Here is a 21597-nt window from a genome sequence, read left to right on the forward strand (position 1 = left end):
TCCCATCCATGTCCGTGTCCGGTCGTATCTCATTAGCGTAGTTTCAGCTGGCCTGGATCTCCTTGGCTTGCTGTTGTGCGAATGCGCTGTTCTCCGGAGCTTGTCGGTATAGCACGATTTCGCTCTGCTTGAAGTATCTCCTTGCATCTTCGTCGATCAGAACCAGCGACAGATAGTAGCGGGTGCTGAACTTCTTATTGACGTCTCGGAACGTTGGCGTCAGGTCGAAGCCGCCGAGGAAGAGGCGAATCGGGATCGTCTCTCCTCTTGAAGGGGAGCCGTCCATGATCTCGAAACGCACCAATGTCTCGGACTCGTTGTACTGATTGGGAGGGACGCCTGTGGTTTCCCGCCTGATGATGGAGAGCTCCATGTGTCGGATCTTGAGACGGACCAGGAGGAAGTATATGCGGCCGACAATGACATCCTTCAGATGATACTTGCTCTTGCTGTACTCGAACTCTATGTGCAGGCAGTCCTCAATGCCAACGTCCATCTTAATGACGCTGTTCGTCTCCGGTGGCTGCCTGTAGGAGTAGACCCATAGATCCTTCTCGCGCACCACGTCTGCCATGCGGCGGGAGACGGTCACTCTGAGGAAGTATCGTAGCTTGACGTTGATGCCATGGTATGATTCGTATTGCTTCTCGACATTCTTAAAGGAGAATGGCAGGGTGACTGGGTGCTGGAGCTCTCCCGGAGCGGCCAGCTCGGTCTGCAGCGAGAGGAACTCGTGGTGGGTGCCGCGGTCGAAGAACATCTCGATTGTGCCCACGAACTGGACTTTGATGCCCGTGTGCTCCAGGCGCTTGCCGTCTTTCGGCCTGATGGTCACGGCGCCCTTGACCGTCTCGCCGTCGAGGTACAGCGGGCATTTCTCGCGGCGGCCCTTGTCGAGCTTGACGTCGACGGTCGGCCGGTCGTCGGTGTTGTCGAGGACGATGTCGATGTCGAGCGGGGAGGAGAAGGAGAAGAGCGACATGCTGGCGGCCGTTTGGCGGAGGAGAGACGTTGACATGCGACCAGCGAGCGAGTGCCTGGAGATGGTGGCACTAGCTTACAGCGTGAACATGGGTGGTGGACATGGGTGGCGGACATGGGTATACTGTACATGTGGCTAGCGGGTTGGTGCCTTGGTGCCTTGGTGCCGTGGTGCCTTGATGCCTGACCTGATGCTCACAAAAGTAAAACTCCTTGTGTTCGAACATCGACTTGGCACCGTGAGGGCCACTTGCTCGACTTCATCCCATCACTGAACATCCACCATGCTCACCCAAAAGCAATTCGCAGACTTATTGGCCTCACGAGGAAGCATAGTCATCGATGGCGCGCTCGCTACAGAGCTTGAAGAGCGCGGCCATGATCTCACCCATCCACTGTGGTCCATGAAAGTCATGCAAAACAACGCCGGCCTGCAAAGCATCAAGGACATCCACCTAGACTACTATCGCGCGGGGGCCGACATTGCCATTACAGCATCATATCAGGCCTCCACTCAAGGTCTCCAGGAGCACTTCGGCCTAGATGAGAGCCACGCGCAGAAGGCAGTCATGCAAACCGTGGAATTGGCCCAGCAAGCACGAGAGCTTGCGTATCAAGAAGCTGCCGTGCCTCGCACTCGCCAATTGCTCGTAGCCGGCAGTGTAGGACCATATGGTGCTTACTTGTCAGACGGCTCAGAGTATAGAGGTGACTATGTGAGATCTATCAATCATCTCAAGGACTTCCACCGACCAAGGATCCAGGCATTGTGCAATGCAGGTGTGGATCTGCTTGCTCTGGAGACCATGCCAAATGCGGTCGAGATCGAGGCTCTGACGGACCTGCTCAAGTCAGACTTCCCTCAGGCTATAGCATGGCTCAGTTGCACCACGAGAGATGCAGACCACCTCAGCGATGGAACGTCGTGGGAAGACCTGCTCACGCTTGTGCATCAGCACGACCAGATCGTTGCCTTTGGAATCAACTGCGTCCCAATGTCGAGCTCTACAGACACATTACAGAGCATCGGCGAACAAACGAGGTTGCCTCTTGTGTGTTACCCCAACTCGGGCGAAGAATGGGATGCTTCGACCAAAACATGGCATGGATTGCGACCTGACGATGTACTCGCAACACGTGAACCCAACTCTGCTGCAAAGTCATCACTTGCGGACAGTGTCAGCGGCTGGACTGATCATGGGGCGCGTCTTGTCGGTGGCTGCTGTCGAACAGGACCAGCTTACATCAAAGCCCTTTGCGAAGATCTCCAAGGGTGAGCCTCCATACCAGCTCGACATTTATGATCGCTGTCAGGGCTAGATCACCATGCGCGAAGTATGTGACCGCTTTGAGCCATGTAGCTGTGGTCCTTTGCTACCGTGCCTGCCTTAGCTTCGAAGGCGTGCGCGAGCCCCGCCGACGAGCTGGCCCGGCTTTGAACTGGCCCCAATGGCGCGATTCGGCACAGATAAAGGACGTCCCGTATAACTGCTCGACTTTCGTTACCAGACTACTGGAGCGCATACAGATCTTGAGCTTCGATTGACGCAAGGAAGAGGCGTTCTGCAAGGCATCCACGAACGTTGACCAAAGCTACCAGACCAGCATGGCTACTGGTATTCAACGAAACCTCAAGGCTAATAATGAGCAGTATGCTTCTCAATTCGACAAAGGTCATCTTGCTCCGCCACCGGCGAAGGAATATCTCGTTGGTACGGTCGACATGCTATGACCTTCCCAAATACTCGGTTGACCGAATTCAGTGACGTGTATGGACTCGAGAGTCGACACAGCGGCAGCCTACGGTATCGACCTAGGCGATGCGCATGTCGTCCAAAACGCCGGCGGCAATGCCAAAGATGCGCTTCGCTCAATCCTGATCTCGCAGCACTTGCTGGGAACCCGCGAGATCATCTTGGTCAAGCATGTGAGTCATTCTTGTCTTCTGGGAGATTGCTCGATCTGTACTGATCAGCAAAGACTGGCTGTGGTATGCTGACTTTCAGCAACACCAATGCGTTGAGCGTTGTTGCGAACAATGTTGGGACGGGGAGCCTTGCTTCGACCTTTGACTTTCAACCTTTCTCAGATCTTGAGAAAGCAGTAAAGGATGATGTGGAATGGCTGAAGGGACACAGCGCCCTTGTGGGAAAGACAGTCAGTGGATGGGTCTACGAGGTTGGGACTGGCAAGACGAAGCAGATTGTTTGAAGTCAATTTCGATGTCTGTCAGACTTATGTATCAAGCGCAAGATCACGTCAAGCGGCGCATCGTGTACCATTCGCATTCTCTGTCTAAGCTATCATGTAAATCACTTGTCTTATGGTATTGTAGCACAAGTTGTCATGAGCTCTCGTGGTCTCTACACGCTCGTCTGGCGCCGAGAAGCTTCGAACTCCTCCAGTGTTGGTATTGATGTGCCATTGGCCGCCGCCGCCTGCTTAGCGGCAGTGTATGCTCCTAGTCGCGTTGTCCAAGAGCTCCTAGCGTTGTTCCTGTCGTCTGACTTCTTGACAAACTGCTTCTTCTGCTCCAGTACTGGGTCCTCGGCATCGAGCTCGACCTCCGCCGCGAAGCATACACCTACACGTACCTCGCCAGTGTCCTCAACATGACCATATTCTAATGCTTGGGGACAACGACGATGTTTAGCGATGACCTCTTTGGCTCTGTCGTAAAGGTCGCCCACAGTAAGCCCGGTATTGTTCTCGATCGTCTCTCTCGGTGGCACCGGCCTACGATGCCATCCGTGATCGCAGCAGCTCGCCCAGAATTCCATCTGCTTTGGCGGAGGTTGGGAAACGTACATCTGTCGCCAGCGATCCCCGATACTCGAAGGCAATTGGCCGAATATATCGATGCCCCTGCCTTCACCTAGAAAGGCTTTGAGCGTGACACGGTTGCCGTCGACAAACTTCCTTGGCCAGTTACCTTACATGTACTTGTCAGCATGTGCTTCGTGCAGTCATTGGAAAGGACAGACAAGACAGACGTATTGCTATGCTTTGCGGCACTGACGTAACACTCACCTTGGGTATCGTAGAACGAAATCTCGGACCTAAATCCAGGTAAACAGTCCGTGAAGGACATTCGCAGGGGGTACTTGCAAATATCCAGAGTTCGACTCCGCTCGAAGAGCAAGGTGTCGTTGTAGAACGACGGAGGAATTTACAGCATCGCGGAATTGCTTGTTGACACGCTGCGCCACTATGATCTCTTGGATACTCATCTTGCTGATGATCATCTCGAGCAGTTCCGGAATGTCGAAGACTCGCTGTGCAAGTGCTAAGGCGCGCTGGGGACATCGCTCGTTCAGTACTTGAGGTGAGAGTTTGCCAACGTATGCTGCCTTCAGCTCTTTTGCTACAGCACATGCAGTCTGCATCTGAGCTATAAGTTCTGCCGTTGGTGTACTGCCGTCCTCGAGTAGTCTGACGAGGTTGTTGAGCGTGCTCTCGAGCTGGTCGTGCTTGTCGAGATTGGTGTTGCGTCTCTTTGAGGAATTCCCCATGAGCAGCGGCGGTTCCCGCCCTCATCTCTTGGAGCCTAAGTGACATGTTTGTGGTAGATGTCGAAGAAGTGTGATGGTTGTCTGTGAATGGACGTCTTGTTGGTCAGAAAGTGGTTGTGGTTGTGGTTGTGGATGTGTTTGTGCTTGCGATAAAGCTGTTCAATGCTGGAATCATCTCACCAGTCAGCTCGAGTCAATTCCACACACTCATTCACTTTGACTCTTGAGACACAATTTCAGACGTGCATTCCCGCCATTGAGTCGTTCCGACGATCATTCACATATTGCATTCCCATGCTCTCTGCATTTTCACCTTCGAAGCACCCCAATCCCAGTCAGAGGAAGGAGTCGCGTTGTGGGAGCTGTATTGCCACCGCCGTGACCTTGGCAGGCTGGCTTCATAGCTGCAACTCATCAGTGAAGCTTCAGGACAGGGAGGATGCATTACTTCACTTTCTCATACTTCTCCAGCTATCTGATTCTTGCCCAGCACAATGATGCATCATTGATGCAAGCCGGAGAATGTTTCTAATCTTGTGGCACAGCCTTTGCCAGCGGTGATCGACGCCCCAAATCTGCGCCTTCACCGCAATCAACTCCACCCAAAGGTTGCGTCTGATTGCCTCGTTACATCGTGCCGAATCAATTGCACGCCCGAGTTGCGCCCCTTGAGAAGCGCCGACCAAGTTCAACAATCTCTACCACTGCCTTCTACTCCGTCCTGGTCCGGGATGGCTTTTACAATGCCGAAAACACAAACAGCTGTCGAGTGTGAGTACGCAGTGTATCAACTCTGGAAAGTAAGTATACTTACATTGTTGGTCGCTGCAATGGCAATGCTGTCCTCCTGAGGATGCCAACTCATGTGTAGTATTTTCTTGTTGAAGTCAATCTGGTCGGCGTCGGTCTCCTTGCGCATTCTCTGTGCACCGCCGGCTGGACTGCTCGCCCGACTGCCCTTCTTGCCGTCCTTGCCAGCGCCTGGACTTGTGGCGCTGTTCATGGGAGTTGGAATGCCGACCTTCTTCGCCTTGAAGGCGCTCTTGTCGGCCTGGAGAACGACCTCTGTATCCTTGCCCTCTTCCGATGGGTAGATCATGAAGTTGTTGTTGTACGAACCAGTCATGACATTCTTGGCGTCGCCGGAGAACACGACCTCGAACTTGTCAAAGATGCTGTCATTTTCGTAGGTATCACAAAGGCGAGGTCGGAGATGCTCGTGGATTGGGATGGTCTTGACCGGCTGTCGTTCCATGTTGACATCCCATATCTTGACGGTGAGATAATCCCTGGAAAGTATATATCTACCGTCGAAAGAGAACCGAACGTCAGAGATGGAGGAGATGATTTCGGAGAAGAACGACCGAGAAGACGGGTCCTCTTCTTGCTCGAATTCTGCAGAAGTGTCAGTACTCTCACCTAGCCATGGTCCCCAAGACGACTTACGTTTCGCGTGCTCGTCACATAGCGCCCTCGCTCGCATGTCTGCCAATTTGATAGTGCCCTTGCTCGAGGCGTAGATAAACTGGTTGCACTGCGCAGGGTGGAACTCAGCGGCAGTGATCACCTCGGTCAACTCCTCCATGTTAGCTGGCTTGATGTCGACAATGTTGAAGCTCTGGTCCTGGATGTTGAGATTCCAGAGATTTATCCGCAGATCGTCTGAGCTGATGAACGTCTCTCCATCACTGTTGACCGAGATGCTGTTAATGTGATATGCATGGGCGTTTGCGTACACTCTTCGCGGTACTGCTGCAACCACCGTATCGTGGTGTGTCATGCGAGGGAACTTGAGGTCGGCAACGCTGCGGAAGTGCTGATTTGGATACCTCACAGGACCACCGCCATTTGCCCCTCCAGTGCCTGCTGGTGTGAGCTCGGAGGAGAGGTTATTCTCTGCCACCACTTTCAGGGACTTTTCAAAGACCTTCCATAGCTTGATGGTCTTGTCATTTGTGGATAGCAGGTAGTGTGAGGCGTTCTGTCGTCGGCACCATTTTATCTTGTTGATCTTCTCTTCTATCTCGAGCGACTTTAGGTAGTCAAACTCTGGCTCGTGTGATTGGAACTCGGTGTGGAACTTGTATTCACAGGTTTTCTTCGTCTCATTGCGCTCGAAAAGGACCACACGGCCGCCCTTGTCGCCAGTAGCGAGGTAGTTGCCGGTCTGATCGAACTCGACTGTCGATATTATGTCGGCTTCTGTGATGTCTTCCACGTCGCCCTTATCACCGAAGCATCTGTGCACATTTGTCAGCGGTGGCGCCCTGCGCGATGTGCAGGTGAAAGTAAGAAGACAGCGAAAATGTCAGATCGGGTCGGGGTGTTCGGACTGCCTGTATCTCCAAGCGTGTTGGGCTTCAGCCGAATCTTCCGCTGGGCAATGAGGCGGTTCGGCCTGGCCCAACATGGTGTTTGAGCGGAAAGAGAGGCCCTGTAGTTGTCCTCGGAGCCCCGTGTGATCTTGGACCGCATCACCGTCGTCCAATGGTGCATCGATTACGATGTCATCGTGTTCCATCTCCTCGTATTCTGCAATGTTGAAGAGCCCATTTTCTGCCCGGCTTCGATTCGTTCGGTCGGCCAGGACGGTCCTCCATCCGGGCAACATGCTTTGTAGCAATGGCAAAGTATGCTGCACAGGGTGCTCGTGGTGTGTCCGGTCATGTGCTGCCAGCCGGCGTCACGAGGGCAAGCATGTGCCCGCGCACCTGGCTCTCACTGTCACGAAACGGAGAGCGACTTACTGGGTGAACTTCCATGTTGGCTGGGGAGCACCTTCCCCAGCGTCCACCATCTTCCCGGCTGCGGCGGCGGCGGCGGCGACTGCGACTGCTGTGGGGTGTGCCTCGATATGCTCCTCGTGCTGTCTGCAGGATCCGCGTCTGCTAGTTCTGCGAAGGCCAATGCAGCGCGCTTTCCCAGGCCCTTGCTTCGCTGGGCACGTACTCGTACTCGGGCGCGGTGGTTGGCGGTGGTCTCGGGGGAGTGAGGCGGAGAAAGTACTCGGTGGATGTCGGGTGCGTGGTGAGAGTGGTGGCTGCAAGCTGTCTGGCAGAGCCTCTAGAACGAGGAACTAGGACTAGCAGCAGCGCTGGATGTGGTCAGGCTCTACGTCAGAGCGGTGACAAGGCCCACACAGACTCAGCGGCAGTCACACGCGTTCTGTATTCTCGCGGCACACAAGGGACCGATGCAGATCGAGGCAAGATTGAGAGGGCGGAGGGTGCGTGGTGGTGGATGTGGATGTGGATGCGGTGGTGATGGGCGGATGGCAGCAGTCAAGTGGCAGAACGCACAAGCTCCGAGTGCCTGAAGAAGTGCCTTGCTGCTGCTAGCCTGCTGCTCGAACGAGGAAGCACCTGGACAGATGCTCTGGCACAACCTTCACCTCCAAGCGCGCGTGTCTTGGCAATCGAGGGGCCATCTGCCGCATTCACCAAACATGATGGACTTCACACGCGACAAACAACAAAGAAGCGCATCCGACTCTGATGCTTCCTGTACATCGTCAATCGTAGGTGACCGCGCATGGGCGCCTCGGCAATGACACCATTGCCTCGCGCCATGCTCATGCTCATCCCCTGCCCGCCGTGCAATACTCCCTGGAGACAGTGCCTACCAACGAACACACCCGTCGTCCGTGTGCACACGACTCGATCATACCACAGCTTTCTATCGCGAAGAGCCTGTTCCTGGTTGCTGACAGCAGGGATCGCCCAACCACCGCCATCTTCGCCGGGTAGGACGTGCCGTGCGGAGGCATGACTGATCAGAGTATGTTGCCTTCTGCTCCTCGCCATCACCACAGTAACAAGTTGTACTGGGTGCTATGAAAGACCTGACCATTCTAATCGTCGGCGGCGCCATCGGCGGACTCTCTGCGGCACTCGCACTCGCTGCTGATGGCCACCAGATCACTCTGCTGGAGTCGGCCAAGTCATTCGAGAATGTATGAATCTACCACGCAGAAACAAGAGCAGAGATTGACGATGACCAGGTTTTGGCGCTGGCATCCGACTATCTCCCAATACTTTGAGGCTGATGCTGTCATGGGGCGTCGACTTCGGCTCCATCAAGAAAGAGATATCTCACGGCAACAGGTTTGTGGACTGGAAAGGCAAGAACCTGCTGGATGTACCCTTAAATAACGTCCAAGCCTCATATGGTGCCCCGTACTACTTTATTCATCGTGCAGACCTGGTGCATCTACTGGTCCGGACGGCCAGACAACGAGACAACATCACCATACGTATGGATTCCCGAGTGCAATCTTACGACTTCGATACACCGGCTGTAACACTGATTGGAGGACAAACGATACGCGCGAATATGGTTATAGCGGCCGATGGGATCAAGAGCTCCGTCAGGGACACAGTGAACGGCCGACCTCTCCCACCTCAGGACACCGGCGATGTGGCCTATCGAATTATGGTGCCAGCTCAGCCACTGCTCGATGATCCTCAGATGGCACATCTCGTAAAGGAGCTGTCCATTGGATGGGCCCTGAAGCTCACGCAGTGGGCTACCCATTACGTGAAGGAAGCCTGTACAACATCATCATTGACGTAACCCATTCCTCTGGTCTCGGTGAACCACTCCCCGAAGATGAGCAGATCTGGAAGAGCGCTTGTAACAATACCGAGCTCACAGCTCGGTTCAAAACTGGTGTCCCGAAGTCCAAAAGCTGTGCAGCATGGCTGGCGGTTATCTGAAATGGAAGCTGGCAGATTTTGACCAGCTGGACACATGGGTTCACCGTAGGGTGGTTCTTCTGGGTGATGCTTGTCATCCCATGATGTAGATTCATGGGGGTTCTTCACGATGAGGGAGGACTGACACAGACGGCCAGGCCTTACATGGCGCAAGGCGCAGCGCAGTCTACCGAGGATGCCGCAACGTTGGCTGCCGCTCTGAGAAGCCACGATGATCTCCATCACGCGTGGGAGGCGTATGAAGCACGGAGAAAGCCTCGAGCGGCATACATTGCTCGCAATACTCGAGTGCTCCAGGAGTGGCTGCACCTCGAAGATGGTCCGGCGCGCGAAGCTAGAGATGAGATGATGGGTCACGACAACGAGAGCAGCCCAGTGTTCTGGGGCTCTGCGGCACGGAAGGACTGGCTATTTAGTCATGATGCATCTCGGCTTGCTCAAACGCCCGAAGCAATACCTCCTTTGCCTCCCCGACCGCCAAAAGAAGCATCTGTTTATGATAGGAAGCGACATTCAGGTAGGGGTAATTTGTGAAGCCGTAGGAGTAGACGATGTAGTATGTCTATGTCTATGCGTGGTGCTCGGTATTGAACAGACAATGTAGCGGCTCACGAACATGCCGCCGTGCCTGTTGCTCGTTTGGTCTGCGGCCATGTACTCGAGAGCGGTGCCCGTCAGTGTTCGTAGCGATCATCGTGGAGCAGACCACATGTGTAAAGGTGACGTTTCACAATCCCGTTGGCAGACAAGCTTTCGTCGGAAGCAACCTTGGACATGAAACACGCTACTTGGCTGACCCTATTTCTGGTGGACAGCATCATTCACGAGACAGTAACAACTTCCACGAGCGTAAGCAGCTAACGTGCACGAGACACATCTTCTATCGCCTGTAGTTGTAGCGATTGCGACGTCGACGCCGAGGCGGTGCTGGCACAGGCCCTCTGTCCCTCCAAGGAGAACGCGGAGACACACAACCAAGAACGAAGACTCCCCTCCCACGCGACAGCGAGCATTCCCGCCCACTCCAGCTTATGCTTCTCAGCCGCGACCCCGACTGACAGCATTGCTTTGTCGCCGCCACGGGCCTAGACAACCTCTTGTCGCCCTGCAATGGCAGTTTCCCGCGGCATTCGAAGGACCTCGCCGATCACCTACGTCTTTGCGACTATCCTCTGCATCTTCTTCTTATACTTCTTCTTTGGCGATAGCGCGAACATACCTAGCATCGCCGCTGCGCCACGACAACTACTCAAGAGCAAAGATGCCGCCTCGAACGAGCTATCGCCGCCCTCACTACCCTTCCGAAAACCCGCAGTGCTGGGCCCCAACGAGATCGCGCCGCCCCCGCCGGTAGTGCACTATCAGATGAACAATGTCACCATCACCGCCGATCCCGTGGGCAACAGAGAATCCGTCCTCATACTGACACCACTGGCGAGATTTTACCAGGAATATTGGGACAACCTATGCAAGCTGTCCTATCCACACGACCTTATCTCATTGGGCTTCATCATTCCGAAAGGCAAAGAGGGGAACCTGGCGACGCAGCAGCTGCAAGAGAGGATGCAAAAGACGCAGGCACCCACAAACAAGAACAGATTCGCCTCAATCACGATCCTGCGACAGGACAGTGAGCCGCCAGTGGAGCAAACGGAGAAAGAGAGACACGCAATGGCAGCACAGAAGGAGCGTCGAGCTGCAATGAGTAGGGCACGGAATAGTCTGCTCTTCACAACTCTCGGACCTACTACATCATGGGTTCTCTGGCTCGACAGCGATATCATTGAGACTCCACCAACCTTGATTCAGGACTTGGCTTCCCATGACAAACCAATCATCGTACCCAACTGCTTTCAGAGATACTACAATAAGGATAAGGAAGCAATGGACATACGCGCGTATGACTTCAATAGCTGGCAAGATTCGTCAACTGCACAGAGTCTGGCAGCCAAAATGGGTCCAGAAGAGATCCTGCTCGAGGGATATGCAGAGATAGCGACCTATCGGTCACTCATGGCCTACATGGCTGGTAAGCGGTTGCATTCAAGACAAGAGGCCAGGATGTGCTAACTCTGCTCAGAGGAGAAAGGCGACCCACGGAAAGAGATCGAGCTTGACGGTGTCGGCGGTACTGCGTTGCTAGTCAAGGCAGACGTACACAGAGACGGTGCCATGTTCCCTCCCTTTCCATTCTACCATTTGATTGAGACTGAAGGCTTCGCAAAAATGGCTCAAAGGCTGAACTGGAAAGCATATGGGTTACCGAATTACTTTGTGTACCACTACAAGTAAGATGATGACAGTGAACTGGTTGCGAATTCGGCTAACCACGGTATAGCGAATGAGCGGATTTACTGATTGATTTGCAAGGCGTTGGTGGTGCTGCCATAGAGGCAACGCACGTCATATAGAGCATGGCAACCGTCTGGGCGGTCTTTGTATATCAAAAGAAATCTCGTAAGCAGCGTGCGATCCTGGCCAACAACATATATGGTTCCGAGTACGCATTGTGCAGCACTGCATGTAAAGGAGATCAGGCAGCTTGCAGCGATGACGGGCACACGCGTAAGAGACAGGTCTTCAGAGTCGATCCTGTTTGCATTGCTCATCCCGGGCGGGAACCTTCGTCAACAACTGAGTTGGGTTTCAGAAGACAGAAAGCTTCAGACGACAACATATAACTATTTTAGGACGACTGAAGTCCTCGGGCACAGGGATCCATTCTGGTGCACGGCGTGCGCTCCACACTGCATCACCTCGCGCCGACTCACGCAGCACTTGCATGCGGAAGCTATTTTCATCGTGGTCCGATGATGCATTGCAGGTACCAGGCACAGAAGATGAGAAGAGTTGCTGTTAAATGGCAGCCCTCCGCGGACTGCAGCCGAAGTGGCGCAAGCTGCATTGGCATCGCAGCATGCAAAGAACAATTCTACTGCGCTTCAGGCTATCGTTGGATCTGCCGCAGATGCCTGATGTACATCCTCATTTCCAACTTGCAGCATGCATTACACTCAGCCTTTGCTATTGCAATGGCGTTCATGGTCAAGAGTTCCCACATTGAGGGCACACATTGACAGAATCCGAACATTTGCGATAGCGTTGCCTCGTCACTGCTTCCTTCCTAGACGCTCAGCATAGATCCTGGTACTGGGCTTGAGGCAGAGTCTGGAGCGAGTCACATGCCCAAGGTGAACGCTTGGTCAGAGCTTCTGCGATACCTGACGCATTTTCAGGATTCCAGCATTACCAGCACGGCGGCAAATCTGACATTGGGACGGGTTACTGCGCGCATACTCGAGAATGCGCCACTTGGAGCGCGCCTCGCCGATGGTCACCCTTTACACGTTCCAGACGGCTCAGACTATCGGTCTGGCAAGCGCACGTTGTGTTCCGCGCTAGCAGACACAGCGCTCGAGCACACCGGAATCAATGCATGTCAGCTCAGCTATCCATCGAGCGAGAGATAGGTCGAGACTCTTCGCAAAGCGCCTGCTATTGTGGCATCCGGCGAAGCAGGCTTTTAGCGTCACCTTCCTAGCCTACAGCGGCCATAGACAACCCACCATCTCGAGACCTCCTGCTGTATTGTGGGCACTACTGCAGGTACTGGGACGGTATCAGGAACGTGCAGTGGGATATATCTTCTTTCCTTCGACTCAAAATCCGCCCCATCCTCGCCGGCTTGCTACATGTCTCTCCATCTTTCAGCCCTCTCCATCGTTTCTGCGAGGCTGGGCGTACAATTCTTTCATCTTGCTTGATTGTCTTCCTGGTTGCCGTTCCATCCACCTGGCCATACCCGTTTCTTTCGGTCCATTCTTGATATCAGTCGTCAGTGCGCACACTTGTTTGGAGAATCACTCCTTTCATTTAGCATCGTACAACTCGAACTCATGGCGCGCCTCAACGCTTTCCCTGCGATGCACGTCCAGAATCACGCTCTTAGAGAAGTCCCGTCCAGTCTGAAGGAAGAATTGGCCAAGCTCGCTTCACAACATATGCCTTCCGGGGTTCTACTTCACTGGTATCAGCTGGTCAAGGGACAAGGCAACCCGCCACATTGGCTCCGCAATCAGGTCGACTCCAGGGAACATGATGGCTCAGCTATAGAGACCACAAAGCCAGCACATGTCACTAAGTCGCTGGGGCCTCACATTCCCATGGGCATCGACGAAGAAATGAGGGCTGGAGCAGCGCAGACCGAGCCCCTATACCCATGCCCATGGTGCACCATAGTTCTGAAGCTACCAAAAGACTTCATCCGTCACGTCAAGCAGAAGTGCTCCGCCACGGAAGTCTTCCACTGCCCAGATTGCGCAAAGACCTTCACAAGAAAGCAACGCTTTGCCAAGCATCACAACAACGTGCACTCTCTGAGATGCTGTACTGGACCTTGCAAACATATCAAGAGAGCTACTGTCACTCTACCACAAGAGCGAACGCTTGGATGTGGCTTCTGCAAGCAACTATTCCACTCCGATCTACATGGCTACGTCCGTCACCCTATCTGGCACTATCGCGAAGGGTTGACTCTTGATTGTTGGCAGTCAGGGCCCTTCGTACCAGTACATTCGGAGAATATGGGACCTCCACAAATCAAGCTTGACGCTGAGAATGATCTCCAGCCATCGAGCGACTTCACGGCCCTGCGATCTGGCTTTGGACTGACGTGCAACTTCGATTGGTTCGAAAGCGACTTGGCCGCCAGCAGAAGTCCTACGATCTACGACAACGACTACCCCCGTATGGCGCCTGCGGAGGAGAATGCGGACAAACCATACTGGCAACTGGACGTTGCTCTGCCAAGTCTCGCTCCAGGCCAACAGCGCAGTGAAACCGGCCAAAGCAGCTCAACAACCCCAACGACTGCTTTCTTCCACGGCATGGGTCACCACATCAACGAACACTCCAACATCGCTACGAGGAACACTTACATGCTGTCCACGCAGCCATCCTCATCTTGGCCTCGAAAACATCCTTTTGATGATGAGGCATGTGCCGAGCTCATCGCAGAGTGTGAACACAGCAACATTTTCGACAGAGACGAATACGTCCTACCGTGCTTGGATGCGATCATGTCGCTGCCGGAGAGTAAAGACCATAGGAGGACGCTTTCGAAGCGGATCCTTGATGCTCTCCAAAGCTTACCTGTATTGGGGTCTGAACAGATCACGACCGAACGCCGCTATTTATGATTGATTTCTGTTTGTATCACTATGTTCTTGACGCCAGCCGATGCTGGGTGTGTAGGGAAAGGGCGTGTATTAGGAGTACGTGTCATGAGAAACGTGTTTGTACGATAGACATAACGATAGCGGTAATAGTGTGGAAGAATTCCTTGCTAGGAAGTGTCAGCCTTGCTGACCTCATATGAGCAGGGAATCGAGCATCAGGAGAGGAGGCCGGCTGACACGCGTGGACTTGCAGTACAAAGAACAAAGTGAAGTTGTACAGTATACACACGAGGCCGTTCGCCGTTCTGCTGAGCCACGAATCAGCACCCTGTCCATTTCGAGCTGCCACGCCATTTCAAACATCAGATGCATCGTGCGCTGCGCTGTTTTCCATACCATACCGTCACATATCGCCCCTATGAAGGCCAGTCGTGCTCGCTGTGCACTAGTCGGATCGATGAAAATGCTCAATGCCTCTCCTGCGTGCGATCGAAGCTCTCGAGCACTTTTTGTTGCATCTCATTCTTCGAAAGCTTTTCGCCCGAAGTCGTCTCTGAAGATGCGTCGCTCTTGCCATCTCCGACGAGCTTCTGAGCTTGCACCTTGGCTTGTGCTGAGCTGACATTTCCGTAGACTGCCATGGCTGAGGCGATCATGCCACCAATGTCGCCCACGTTGCCCGGTACCACAACGGAAGTGCCTTCCTTGGCGAGCTTGCCGAACGCATCAACGTACTTCTCGGCGACGGAGAGAGAGACGGCGCCTTGAGCGTATTGCTTGCCATCTGAAAGACTCCTTGCCACCGCATCGACACCAGCGGCTGTCGCTTTGGCCTTGAGAAGAATGGCTTCGGCCTCACCAGATGCCGCGTTGATCTGCTCTGCCTTGATGGCTTCAGATGCGAGGATTACCGACTGCTTGCGACCTTCTGCTATGTTGATGGCCGATTGCCGTTGACCCTCGGACTCGAGAATCTCGGCGCGCTTGCTTCGTTCTGCCGTGACCTGTCTGTGCATTGCTTCGACCACGGGACCCGGTGCGTGGATATCCCGAATCTCGTATCGCAGACATCGAATGCCCCAGTCTGCTGCTGCCTCGTTGATGGCTTGTGTGATGTTTGTGTTCAGCGCCGCTCTTTCCTTGAGAACATGGTCGAGGGTCAACTGGCCGATCTCGCTTCTCATCGTCGTCTGTGCAAGTTGCGAGATGGCATAGTCGGCATCTTCTACGCCGTAGCTGGCCTTGTATGCGTCAAAGACTCTGGTGTAGAGTATGCCATCCAGCTCCAGGGTCACGTTGTCCGCGGTGATTGCGCTCTGCGAAGGGATCTCCATGGCGTTCTCCTTCAGACTCTTCACGTATGCGATGCGGTCGATGACGGGCATGAGGATGGCGACACCGGGCTCCAAGATCCTGTTGAAACGTCCCATTCGCTCCACGATCCATGCTGTCTGCTGGGGGACGAACTTGACGATCGTGTTTGCCGGTAGCGAGGAGCGCTGGAAGTATGCGCTTGGAGGCCCACTGGAAGACGACGCGGATGATCGGAACAGGCTCTCGCCAGGCGATGGCAAGGCCTGCTTGGGCGTGGTCGAGAAGGCAGATCGCTGCGTGGCGCGGGCGGCAGCGTAGACGATCGGGTATCGCGAGTTCTGGATGGCGGCCATCGAGCGACGAGACAGCGCGCGCCTGCCTGTGGATGTGGATATGGATGTGGATGTGGATGACGCGAGGAACGACATGGCTGGTTCTGCAGCTTTTGCTGCCGTCGCCATGTTGTATGTTGTATGTTGTAAGTCGATGCAGGGTGCCCAAGCTGCGTCGAACTAGAGCTTTCGAGTTCCATCACTTCCCAAGTTCGGCTCCACCTCGGAGGCCCAAGCACGAAGCTATACTTGAACTTTGGCTGCCCTGCCTTCTGGCCGGGTTGGCCTAATACATGCATGATTGCCGTGATACTGAACAATGAGGAGCGTCCGTCACGTTAGCTGCCAGGCATATCAAGTGGGAAGAAGTCAACGGATCTGCAGAATTCCACACAGGCTTCGTTTCATTCGTGTTCATCTACACACTGCACCTCAACCATTATGCTAGGCGTCATGTGTCTCCAGCTCGTATCAAGCTTCTCGGCATGCTTGGATCATTTCCGACCTACACCCCCCTACAGCTCCTCGTCCTCTTCGGCCATGACTCCATCGTGCACAAACTCCACCAAGCTGTTCGAGGTGATACCAACCTCGTGCAGGGTAAGCGCGTGGCCCAGTTCTTTGCCCTCGACCGCCAGACGCGGAGCTGGGCTCTCGGCGGGACATGTCTTGCTGGCGACACGCACGCGACGGATGAGGTCGGCGACCTTGAGCGTGGCGTTCGCCTGAACCTTGCAGTATGTGCCTGGTGCTGTCGATTGTTAGCTGTGATTGAGGACGGCGTAGTAGGGCTTTACTTACGACACTTGACCGAGAGCTCGAAAGGAGCCTTGGCATCTTTGGTGCCCAAGTACTGGCGGAGCTCCTGCAACTGACACATCGGCTCGACCTTGCCTTGCAGCTGGAAGTTCTCGTTCTCCAATGATCCCACACGCTGAGTGAGTGTAGCCACCTGCTTAGTGAGGGAAGTGATCTCGGCCATCATACGGTCAAAATCGGCGACAGAGACGGTGATCGACTGAGCTTGAGCTGGTGCTGTAGCTGGAGGAGCATTAGACTTCTCAATGGTTGCTGCTGGTAACTTGGGGATGACAATGTAATCGGACTCTTCGGACTCTTGCTTGACTCTTGGGCCAAGCGCTGCAGGCTCTGCCGGCTCGACCTTGACTGTGGGAATCATCGGCTTGCCAACATCTCCCTTCTTTGTCTCGATCTTCTCGGCATTCATGTCCTTGTCTGTGCCAGCACCGTCCACTGTGAACGTCTGCCAGCCCTTTGCGCGCAGATATGGCGCCGCTGCCGCCGAGGCAGGGAGAGTCGTGACACTTGGCTTGCTGATAGCCGGGGTTGTGGGCTTCGGCTCGACTGCCTTCTCGACCTTGGGACTAGCGATAGCAGAAGAGCCGAGGGCGTCCACCGACAATGACTGAGTTGTGCTTCCAAAGGTGTTTGGCTTGCTGAACGACACGTCTGGCTTGGCTTGCGGCTGGGTCGGGGGAGCAAGGGCTCCATTTGACGCAAAAGAGGAGCCCGAAGCTGCGAGGCTCCGTGTCGCATGAGTGGAGACGGGTGGAGGAGTGAGGTGAAAGCTTGCTGCTGATGTGTTTGCGCCGCCGTGAGTATAGCTTTTGCGCGCGAACGAGGAGCGTGAACTGTCGGAGGTCACTGAAGATGGGCGAGATGGGAATGCACTCGATCGAGAGCCAGGACGCGACTTATTGCCGCCTGTAGTTGCTTCCCTGCTGAACCGACGGGCCTCCTATGGTGATGTTAGCCAATGTCGATCTTGTAGTGACGAGTGGGGCCTTACAGCCAGCTGCTCTGGTGTCCCAAAGAGTGATGGGCCTGCATCTGGTGCCACGCCAACCTCCTTCACTGTCGGCGGAGACGGCTCTGCTGATGCCGGAGCAACGCCAGCGAAGGCAGGAGTAGGTGGCGGAGCTAAGTTGGTTGGCACTGGGGCAGGCGGTGCCGCTGGAACTGGTTGGCGCGGTACTGTGCGCGGCGCAGCTTGATCCTGTGTCGGTGCGGTCAGTGGTGGTGCGCTTCCCTTGCCGAGGATGCGTGCAGCCATAGCGGCCATCATCGCTGCTGGGTCTGTAGCCGCCATTGTGTCGTGCAGTGATGTATTCCAATCTAAGGTATCTGGTGTGTTTAGGTCCAGGTTGTTGGTGACAAGTGCTGGAGGAAAAGTTGTGGAGTTTTGTTTTGGCTTGGCCGTTTATGATCCCTGTCACCGGCCTTCGCCGTCGAGGAAGGCACGCCCAAGAACAATAACGTGAGTTGAAGTGGTGTCGATATCCATGCCCATGTGGCATGCTGTGAGCAAATGCACGCTGGGCAGCCGCACAAAGAGCCATTGACGCACATGCTAGACCCTACCAGAAGCGGCCTCATCCAACAACAGAGGAAGCCTCGCCACGCCGTAGACTGCTGCAACTGCCTAGCCAGAAGGACTGAGGACTTGCAACTACAGCTTGATGCTGTGAGCTGCGCAGTGTGCCTCATCTACCGGCATAATTTAAGCCATACAGGGAGTTGTCGCTCAAAGCTGCTACTGCGCCTGGAGGGATTTGTAAGAGCGGCGCATCTCGCGAAGGAGCAGCACCGACAGACTCAGTCCCGATGATTATACCGTCGCCTTGGGTGTCGGTCTCAAACGGAAAGCGCTGACCTTCCTCGCGTCTCATGCCAGGGGTAGGTGGGCGTCGTTACACACAAGAGCTTGGAACATCGAGTGGTGATTCCGTGGGAGAGCATCGCAGCCCAGACTAGAGCTGAGCCTCCGGGAAGGTGGATCGTCGCAGCAGTATACCCAGACAAGCGGCGACATGACTGGTGAGTATCGGGGCACCTTTCAGACCAAGCGGACCCGTTTGCGAAGAGCCAGGCGAGACATCACGAAGCGAGTATTCTTCGAGCGTGATCAGAGGCGAGAGGAAGACAACTTTGTGTATTTTACATCAACGCAGCGGTCGCTCTGTCAATAGCTGGCACTAGCTCCAGTCTCGAGATGATTGCTGTCGCTGTCTTGGACGACCAGCGATGATTGAGCCAGAGACAGGTCGTAAGGATGCTCGCGGGCACAACGATTGATGCAATCAAGATATGATATGCTTGATGCATGTCGGAGCCACTGGAATGTCTAGACTCCAGTGATCATGCCTGATACCTCGCCGGGTGAATCGACTGCCTCATACGTGGCTTCGCTGCTTCAATGGAGAATTTGGTACAGTCTGCGAATCGTTGTCTTGGTGCACTGCTGCTGGTAACTCGGCAGGGTGATCCGTACTCTGGAAGCCGATTTAGCAGTCCCGTACTGTGTGGGTGGATGGACAGGGCTTCGACGACAGGACCATCTCGGCAGTGCCCTGAACAAGGATGGCATTGGGGTTCTAGCCAGCCATGCCGAAGAAATATCCGCTTGAGCGCCCCTCGTGCCTCCCATACCTATTCCAGAACATGCACTTCCGCATATTTGCTCAGGGCACTTCGGCCCAAGGCGAAGAATCACCGAAAGTGAGTGAGCACTTCCACTGAGACTCTGGGAACAGTAAGTACGCCCAGATGAACGGCAGGCATTTCACATCTGCCGGCTCACGACCCGGTACTTGATGGATTAGCGAGCCAGATCGAGCGAGTTCGGCAGAGATGCGCTGACTGATACTTATTCAAGAGTGGTGAAGGAAGGGAAAGTAACACAGTGGACGATGGCATGAAGTCAAGGCGGAGGGCTTGGCAATCTGTTCGGGTTCTCGGTTCTCCAACTTGTCTTCTGTTGCTTCGTTCACTACTTCCCGACCCTGCGTCGCGCCTGCAGACAACACTCTGACGCAGACAGAGGGAGACACTGGCACGAGTAAGCTGTCGACTGACAGGAGCGAGCCCTGGGACCAAGTGCGAACACGCGAGACCTGACACCGTCCCCCGCGCGATATTATCGTTACCATCGAATGATTACCCTGGTGTGGACCGACTCAGGATCTCTACTTGTTGCACCCCAAAGTTCCCAATGAAGACCACAAGCACCGCGGCGTAGGCTGCTGAGGCACCGAACAGCTCGTGCCGCTTCGCAGTTGTAAGCGACGAAACAGCCATGCCGAAGATGAGCGTGAACACAACCAGCACACCTGACGTAGCCATTAGCGGTGTTTGGAGAGTGAGGACGATTGCCACACACCTATCGCATCCAGCGCAGACTGCTGAGCGCCCATCTCGGTGACCTCGTACATGATAATGACGGGATGCACGAGCAGGATGAATATCACAATCGTAATGATAATGTTGACCAACTTGTCAACGCGCGCCGGCGCATAATATCGGACCCAACCGCTGGAGGTCTTCTCGCGAAGCTCGGGCGTGAGGAAGATGTTCTGTTAGATTTATCAGCGGAGACATGCGAGGGCTTTGCATACGTTGCACTCACTCTGATTATTTGGCAACGGAGCCGGCGTTGCAGAAAGTCGTCTACACGACTGAGGCATCGCTCAACGAGGCTATCGAACACAGCAGATTCGCGGCCGGACCTAAGCGTTATCATATCCTCTTTCCGTCGTATGAAGTGCTCCTCCCTCTGCACAATCGGCTGGTTGTCCTTGAACCATGTTCGAACACTTTCGTAGTCACGACTGGATGGACGCTGCAGTGACACCATCTCCTTGCATTTGAGAAGGAAAACGTCTTGCTGATTAGCACAGCCTCTGGGCAGGGGCAAGACGAACACGACTTACCATACTCCAGCAATCTGAGTCGCAGATCGGACAAGAGCACCGGGCGACACCGTTTGAAATGAGCCGGAAAGCCTGCTGCGGCAAGCTCTTCTGGAGTCCTGTGGCTGTCACGACGTCTACAGCTGAGCTTCCTCACGTCACCGTGGGTTTTTTCCCATCGATCGAGATCGTCCAGTTCTCCTTCAATCTGTTCGATATCGAACTGCATGTCGGACAGCACGCGAGAATGCAAGTACCCGAATGCTCGATACTGCAAAAAGTTACGGTCGCTGCTCTGGAATGTGGCCACTTGCGGATAGCCTCGAGGTCGATTTTCTACTGGCCATACCGTCAGAGCGAGCCTGGCATATGGGCATAGGACCTCCAGAATCTTGTCACGATGCTGTACGGATCCTCGCAAGGCTCCTCTCTGTTGGGCGTGGTATCGACGTCATCACTAATCCAAGTTAGCCAACGCGAGAGCCAACTGACTATGAGCTATCAGTACTGTTGAAAACAACGATTTCTGAGACTCGGCTCACGTTTCCGGATTTGCCGTTGCCCTGTCTCAGCATCTTGTTCGCCCACCAAGGTCGCCGATGTGCTCGGCGTGACTGTTTCCTCCTTTACTTCATTCATATTACACTCAGGATCCATGGACAAAGACATGCTTCGATTGTCTCTATCAAGGAGACGGTGTGGGCTTGATTATGCAAGAATGGACAGTTGGAACCCTCTATATTGTGCGCTCACATCACGAGACGATACGGTGTGCAACGACGCCAAATACGTGTGGCCATTGAGTGTCCATCATTCTAGGGTTACAACAGCGCCTGCAGGAGGCCGGTGGGACCTCG

General features: G+C 54.4%; 11 protein-coding genes across 11 annotated transcripts; 5 read left to right on the forward strand and 6 right to left on the reverse strand.

Annotated features, from left to right (window-relative positions):
• Positions 1 to 43: 43 nt before the first annotated feature.
• Positions 44 to 982, reverse strand: CLAFUR5_01006 (Vacuolar protein sorting-associated protein 26; the record flags this gene model as incomplete). The annotated part of the gene is made up of 1 exon (XM_047900154.1): positions 44 to 982. One exon carries the CDS (start codon positions 980 to 982, stop codon positions 44 to 46), a length of 939 nt encoding a protein of 312 aa, XP_047755817.1.
• A 283-nt stretch (positions 983 to 1265) lies between these two features.
• On the forward strand, positions 1266 to 3192 carry CLAFUR5_01007 (Homocysteine S-methyltransferase; the record flags this gene model as incomplete). The annotated part of the gene is made up of 4 exons (XM_047900155.1): positions 1266 to 2254; positions 2587 to 2693; positions 2745 to 2908; positions 2962 to 3192. 4 exons carry the CDS (start codon positions 1266 to 1268, stop codon positions 3190 to 3192), a joined length of 1491 nt encoding a protein of 496 aa, XP_047755816.1.
• Positions 3193 to 3344: 152 nt separating this feature from the next.
• CLAFUR5_01008 (uncharacterized protein) lies at positions 3345 to 4072 on the reverse strand (the record flags this gene model as incomplete). Its single annotated transcript, XM_047900156.1, has 2 exons — positions 3345 to 3913; positions 4012 to 4072. 2 exons carry the CDS (start codon positions 4070 to 4072, stop codon positions 3345 to 3347), a joined length of 630 nt encoding a protein of 209 aa, XP_047755819.1.
• Positions 4073 to 5231: 1159 nt separating this feature from the next.
• On the reverse strand, positions 5232 to 7290 carry CLAFUR5_01009 (Phosphatase PP2A regulatory subunit B; the record flags this gene model as incomplete). The annotated part of the gene is made up of 3 exons (XM_047900157.1): positions 5232 to 5255; positions 5308 to 6733; positions 7241 to 7290. 3 exons carry the CDS (start codon positions 7288 to 7290, stop codon positions 5232 to 5234), a joined length of 1500 nt encoding a protein of 499 aa, XP_047755818.1.
• Positions 7291 to 8257: 967 nt separating this feature from the next.
• Positions 8258 to 9065, forward strand: CLAFUR5_01010 (FAD-dependent monooxygenase OpS4; the record flags this gene model as incomplete). The annotated part of the gene is made up of 3 exons (XM_047900158.1): positions 8258 to 8270; positions 8410 to 8445; positions 8494 to 9065. 3 exons carry the CDS (start codon positions 8258 to 8260, stop codon positions 9063 to 9065), a joined length of 621 nt encoding a protein of 206 aa, XP_047757026.1.
• Positions 9066 to 9352: 287 nt separating this feature from the next.
• CLAFUR5_01011 (uncharacterized protein) lies at positions 9353 to 9742 on the forward strand (the record flags this gene model as incomplete). Its single annotated transcript, XM_047900159.1, has 1 exon — positions 9353 to 9742. The coding sequence occupies one exon, from the start codon at positions 9353 to 9355 to the stop codon at positions 9740 to 9742; it is 390 nt and encodes a 129-aa protein (XP_047757027.1).
• A 576-nt stretch (positions 9743 to 10318) lies between these two features.
• Positions 10319 to 11500, forward strand: CLAFUR5_01012 (Mannan polymerase complexes subunit MNN9; the record flags this gene model as incomplete). Its single annotated transcript, XM_047900160.1, has 2 exons — positions 10319 to 11237; positions 11289 to 11500. 2 exons carry the CDS (start codon positions 10319 to 10321, stop codon positions 11498 to 11500), a joined length of 1131 nt encoding a protein of 376 aa, XP_047757024.1.
• A 1604-nt stretch (positions 11501 to 13104) lies between these two features.
• Positions 13105 to 14406, forward strand: CLAFUR5_01013 (uncharacterized protein; the record flags this gene model as incomplete). The annotated part of the gene is made up of 1 exon (XM_047900161.1): positions 13105 to 14406. One exon carries the CDS (start codon positions 13105 to 13107, stop codon positions 14404 to 14406), a length of 1302 nt encoding a protein of 433 aa, XP_047757025.1.
• Positions 14407 to 14852: 446 nt separating this feature from the next.
• Positions 14853 to 16160, reverse strand: CLAFUR5_01014 (uncharacterized protein; the record flags this gene model as incomplete). The annotated part of the gene is made up of 1 exon (XM_047900162.1): positions 14853 to 16160. The coding sequence occupies one exon, from the start codon at positions 16158 to 16160 to the stop codon at positions 14853 to 14855; it is 1308 nt and encodes a 435-aa protein (XP_047757030.1).
• Positions 16161 to 16546: 386 nt separating this feature from the next.
• CLAFUR5_01015 (uncharacterized protein) lies at positions 16547 to 18141 on the reverse strand (the record flags this gene model as incomplete). Its single annotated transcript, XM_047900163.1, has 3 exons — positions 16547 to 16782; positions 16833 to 17790; positions 17842 to 18141. 3 exons carry the CDS (start codon positions 18139 to 18141, stop codon positions 16547 to 16549), a joined length of 1494 nt encoding a protein of 497 aa, XP_047757031.1.
• Positions 18142 to 19988: 1847 nt separating this feature from the next.
• CLAFUR5_01016 (uncharacterized protein) lies at positions 19989 to 20969 on the reverse strand (the record flags this gene model as incomplete). The annotated part of the gene is made up of 4 exons (XM_047900164.1): positions 19989 to 20161; positions 20212 to 20404; positions 20458 to 20711; positions 20762 to 20969. The coding sequence occupies 4 exons, from the start codon at positions 20967 to 20969 to the stop codon at positions 19989 to 19991; spliced, it is 828 nt and encodes a 275-aa protein (XP_047757028.1).
• Positions 20970 to 21597: the final 628 nt, after the last annotated feature.

The sequence above is a fragment of the Fulvia fulva genome, chromosome 1, assembly GCF_020509005.1.
Source record: "Fulvia fulva chromosome 1, complete sequence".
Lineage (NCBI taxonomy): Eukaryota > Fungi > Ascomycota > Dothideomycetes > Mycosphaerellales > Mycosphaerellaceae > Fulvia > Fulvia fulva.